Source organism: Nannochloropsis gaditana (genome assembly GCF_000240725.1).
Source record: "Nannochloropsis gaditana CCMP526 unplaced genomic scaffold scaffold901, whole genome shotgun sequence".
Taxonomy (NCBI): Eukaryota; class Eustigmatophyceae; order Eustigmatales; family Monodopsidaceae; genus Microchloropsis; species Microchloropsis gaditana.
The window spans coordinates 3,830-9,379 of record NW_005803052.1 but is presented as its reverse complement, the minus strand read 5'-3'; the positions used below and the strand labels follow the sequence as shown (position 1 = coordinate 9,379).

Below are 5,550 nucleotides of genomic sequence, written 5' to 3'. Positions count from 1 at the left end.
ATTTAAAGAGAAGCGTTGCTTTGAAGAAGATGGCCTTATCCAGATGAACATTCGTTGTCTTTATTTTGATCATGATATTGTTTGGCTATCGCCATCCTAAATAATATGGGACTGTAATCCATCCGACCAACGTATCCGATCCACACGTCTCACAACCCTCATACGGTACACATATCCCTCATACGGTATTCCTTGGCACATGGACTAGCTTCCTACTTCTTGTCCACGTCCATCTTTTCTCCTTCGCTTTCACTCTCTTCCTCGTCGCTCTCTCCCGGCAATACAGAGAGGGACAGGTCATACTCCTGATCTGCTCCCATGTACGAGTCACAAATGAAGTACAGCTTCAAATCATGATCGCCCGCCTCTGTGGGGGCCGCAAAGTTCAGCCGTGTCCGCGTTCGCTTTGCCACATTGTTCACCCTCTTGATAAACAATAGAGAGTTCCTGGCGGGGTCTCCCACGATCAACCACCAAGCCTCCATCTTGGGCTTCGGGTAAAGAGGGGCCACCACTTGCTTTGTCACAGGCACGCCTCCCTCCTCTTCCTCCCCGCCCTCGGTTTCACGCTCCAGGGTTACCACGACACTGATCGGCTTTCCTGCCACAACACTGTCCACCCCGCCCACCACTTCCCATTCCAAATCAATGTTTGGATAAGCATTGCAAAATCTAGCCACATCTGCCATTTTTGCGGGGGGAAGCTGGAGCAGCTTCTCGCGGACATCGTCATCTAATTCCAAGATCCCAAGCGGGCTTTCCACAGGATCTGCAAGTGCTTCGCAACGCTTGACGATCTCCTTGGTAAAATGCGGGATCTGTAAGAGGTAACTGTCCCGGTCCCATAGGCCCTGGACCACCATCTGACACAGCTCCATAGCGGCAATGCAGGGTTTGAGCCAGCACTCCGAAGAGACGACGTCCACCAACGCCTGCAGCATCCGAGGCGCTTCCCCCACCACTGACCGTTGGTCTTGCCGCAACTCTGTCGGTAGGACCATGCGAGAGAAATGGGCTTGGAGCAAAACCAGGGCTTTCACATGCGTCTCCGTGAATCGTGCACCTTCTGGGAGTTTCTGGGGCAAGCGTGTGGCAAGCTGCTGCAGCACCCTTTCCTCCCCCTGTCGGATCGCCAAGTCCCCATACTCGGAAGCGGACGAAAGGATCTCCAGCAGGCCCTTAACCTTCGTCTTGGCCGTGACAGACGAAGCGAAAAGCTCGATCGTAGTGTATTGCACGTAGTAGTACGCCGCAATCATTCCCAAATTCAAGGGAGAGAGCTGTACGTCCTCCTCGACTTCCAACATCTTAGCGCGGGCCAGGTCCTCAACCACGCTCTCAACCAGATCTGACAAAAATTCAGAAAGTTGCCTAGAGCCCACCGCCCGAAGGCCATAGTAGTTGGGGTTCTGCACCAAGCGCCGATAGAAAAAGGTCCAGGTCAAAATTTGTAAGGCTTCATGCTGCGTTTCCACAGTCTTGTTCACCACCTCGGCATTCAAATGGTCGTGCAAGAAGTGGTTCAAGTGGCTTTCTACCGGAAGCGGTTCGTAAAGGAGTCGCTTGAGGTACTCCTTCTTGGTATTGTGGCACATCACGACGCACAGGCCCAGCCTGTCCTTCCCAGGCCTGGACGCGAGCCCCATCATTTGGAGCAGATCCGTCATGGGGTAGTCGACGTACCGATGCTCCCGTCCTTCGTAGTACTCGGTGCCCATGATCACCACCGCATGCGCCCTGGCCGTCACGGACCAGACCATAGACTGGGGGACCACCACCACCTGCAGTATCCCCGCCTCATACAGGTCCCACACCCGCCGACGGTCGGTCTCTGCCATCCCTTGGTGGACAAAGCCGACCCCTTTGGCGAGCGTATCCCGAAGCACGACTTCCTTCACGCCTTTGCCCATCCCCTCGTCGTCCTCCGTATCCTCCTTTCCAGATCCCCGCAGAAATTGCTTCGGGTCTCCAGCGGCCGCCGCGTAAGTAATCAAGTCGATGGCCGTCAGCTGGGCTTGCTTGCGGGAAGGGACGACGACCAGAGAGGGCTTTCCATCCTTACCCCCGTGGCCCGCCACTGCGTTATACACAGGTTTGGCCATGCTCAGCATCCTTGAGGAGAAGTGCGAGATCTCGAAACCTTGCACATGGATCTCCAGAGGCACGGGCCGCACGCCCGGCACATCGGGGCGGAAATTGAACAATCCGTGCGCCGTGGCTCCAATCCAGTCCCCTATGTCCTTCGCATTCGCCACACAGGCCGCCAGGCCCACAATCCGCACCTTTCGTTCCAATTCAAAAGGGAAAAGGCGCATCCGGCTGACCACCATCTCCAATGTCGAGCCTCCGGATGACCCGATCAAGTGCAGGTCATCCGAGATGAACAGAGACACCTGTTGCACAGCTTTCCGCTGCCGCCATCGACGGGAGAGTACATCCCAGGCCTCGGCGGTAGAAACGGCGACGTCGGCACTTTCCAAAAGTTTGTTGTCCAAAGTGGCGTCCCCGGTCAACATCACCACGCGCTTGTTCAAGGGCCCTTTCTCTCCCAACAGGCTCGCCCAGTCGGCGTATCGATTCTTCACCGCCTCCGCCTTGCTGTGGACGTACACAACTTTCCCACCCTGCCCTTCCCCGTCCCCCTCTGCCAGAACCTGTAGCTTGAACAAGCGGAACATGGCAAACTCGGCACAGAGCTTTTTGCCCGATCCCGGGGGGGCGCATATCAAAACGTTGTTGTCCGTATCGTAGAGTTCTGTGAAAGCCTGAGTCTGGAGTGCGTTGAAGTGCGTGTACCCACGGGCGGCAAGCACGGGCTCCAGGAGAGTGGGGGCCCGGAGGGCGGAGATGGGTAGGGGTTGCAGATCCAGAAGCTCCGTGTGCGGCGGAAATTTGTTCGGGAGGATCAGAGAGCGGAAAGAGATGGCTTGCACTGTTTCGGAATGCAGCCATCGATCCGCCACCACCCGGACGAAATATTGTGGCGGCAGGGGATCGAGGATGGGGACAGTGAAATTGACCACGTGCTCGTCGCCGGCAAAGGCCGCCTTGAGCAGGAAGGGCTCATAGTGTAGGATCTGTTCTTGATCCGCATCCTCGACCATGATCCAGAAGAGCACCCCGTTCTCGTGCACGTCCACGTTGAAGATGAAATCCGGATGGACGGTCAACTCGACCTTGAGCAAGGATCGCGTGATGGGCTGCACGTGGACGGACAATTCGACCTTCGGGAACTGGTGGACAAATTGATGGAGGGGTTTGCCCATCCGAGGCAGCTTGATGAGCTCCCCCAAGTCTTGTGGAGTCATGTCGAAATACCTTTCCCAAGGGATGTCCTTCTTCTCCAATTTGCGAGCGATCGCTTCGGGGATTGCCCGAAACTGTCGGAGGGGGGATTGAGACAGCCACATACGCCTTTCTGCCATCTTGCACAGGTTCAAAGTCTTGTCCGCCAAAGCCGCCCAACCTTTCTTGAGCGAGATCTCGAATAAAGCCCGCATGATGCGATTCGCCGACTGCTGGACGTATTGCATATCCGCGACCAGAGCAAAGCCTTCCAGCCGGAGGCCAGAGATATAGGCCTGCAGGAGGACATTCACCTTCGCAAGCGAGTCTTCTATAGAATCCTTGATAGGGATGGGCACCCGGGCCGCCAGTTTTGCCAGTTCCAACTTCTCTTCTTCGCGCACGTGGATGTTCTTGAACTCCGACGACAGAGAGAAGAGGCGAAAGAGCTCAATGTCGCTCATGGTTGGCTTTAGATAGTCAGCGTACACGGCCATGGACTGGTGGGTAATGTAGTAGTAGGCCGCGACCCTCCCAAGCGGAGTCACTTGAAACGCGCCCGTTTTCCGGTCATACTTGATCAGGTTGTTTTTATCCAACGTGCTGGCCGCCGTATGTACCAAGTCGGTTCGTCGCTGTTCCAGTAGAGGATCCTTCTCCGCCTCGTCCACCCCGACCCCATACAAGGTAGGATTCCGAAGCATGCGCACGTACAGGTAGGTGTAGCCCAGCCAGTGCACGGCTTCTCGGAGGGTCTGTACCGAGCCCAGGACGATCTCCGCATTCATGTTGTCGGTCAGGCGCTTCACGTACTGGGACTCGACGGGCAACTGCCGGTTCATGAGGGAGAGGTAGTACTGGAGCTCCGAGTGCTGGGTGATGATGATCCCTTCGCCCGAGGAATCGTACTGGGGACGCCCGGCCCGCCCCATCATTTGCATGATATCCAAGGGGGAGAGCTCGGTCCACCGTCCCTTCTCCGGGTTGTAGATTTGCGTGCCTTTGATGATGACCGTATGCGCGGGGAGGTTCACTCCCCAGGCCAGGGTGGCGGTCGACACCAAGACTTGGGCATGTTTGGCCGCAAACAAGTCTTCCACGGCTGTCCGGTCCGCGCGGTTCATTCCGGCGTGGTGGATGGCAAAGCCATAGGGCAATAAGTCTTTCAGGTCTTCGTTCTTGGTTTGCTCCGCCTCGTGTACGAGCACCGCCTTGCTAGCCCCGTCCTCAGCCACAAACTGCCCGACTGTGTCGTTTTCGATGGCCAGCTCCCGCAACGCCTTAGCGGTTTTAGCGGTCTCGGCCCGGGAGTGAACGAAAATCAACACCTGGTTCTGCCCCGCTTGTTCCAGTACCTTTTCGTAGCATATCTCGTTCATGAGTTGGAAGCGCTTGATGGCCTTCCGCTCTGTGATCCCGATGTACTGCTGCTGCAGGGGAACGGGCCGGTAGCTGTTGTCAAAGAAAAACAAGCCCTTGTCCGGGTTCACCCGCAGGAAGGTCGCCACGTCCTCGTAATTGGGCAATGTCGCCGACAGGCCTACGATCCGCACCATTTCCTGCGTGGTTTCGATCTGCCGAATGGTGCGGGCGACGATGCTCTCCAAGACCGGGCCCCGCTCGTCGTGCAGCAAATGGATCTCATCGATGATCATCAAGCGGACCAGTTGGGTGTAAGTGCGATCGCCCGCCTTCCGCGTGATGATGTCCCATTTCTCCGGCGTGGTCACGATCACCTGCGTGCTGTTGATCTGCGCCCGCGTCAAGGACTGGTCCCCCGACAACTCCCGCACCGCGATGCCAAACGGGGCCAGACGCTTCCCGAAATTCAAGACGCACTCTTGGACGAGGGCCTTCATGGGCGCCACGTACACGATCTTGAACGCGTCCAAATCCACGCTCCCGTCCTCCCGCAGGTGTTGCCCAATCTCGTTCAAGATACAGAGCATCGCCACGTTGGTCTTGCCCGCACCCGTGGGCGCGCATAGGAGGAGGTTTTCCGAGGAATAGAGGGCAGAGGAGCACATCTTGCTCTGCACCCGGTTCAGCATGGTCATGCCCTCGAAGGCTCTGTGGGTCCAGGCGGGCAGTTCCTCAATCTCCACCAGCCGCTCGTTCGCGTCCGGGACGTGCTTGACGGCCGGGACGTGCACCTCCTCGTAGCCCTTCTTCAGGGCCCGCCACGTCCCCTCCGGAAGCACCACTTTCTTGTTGCTGTTCAAGTGGCTGCCCTGCGAAAAGGACAGGGCCTCCAGGTCCAGGCTT

The 5,550-nt window shown here is 57.2% G+C and overlaps 1 protein-coding gene across 1 annotated transcript in view; it reads right to left on the bottom strand.

Moving 5' to 3' along the window:
* Window positions 1–212: 212 nt before the first annotated feature.
* SNRNP200 (pre-mRNA-splicing helicase BRR2) overlaps window positions 213–5,550 on the bottom strand; it is a gene marked incomplete at both ends in the record, with an annotated part of 5,411 nt that continues 73 nt past the window's right edge. Inside the window, one exon of the mRNA XM_005853418.1 lies at window positions 213–5,547. Within this exon, the coding sequence (XP_005853480.1) occupies window positions 213–5,547 (5,335 nt within the window). The remainder of the gene's footprint in view (window positions 5,548–5,550) is intronic.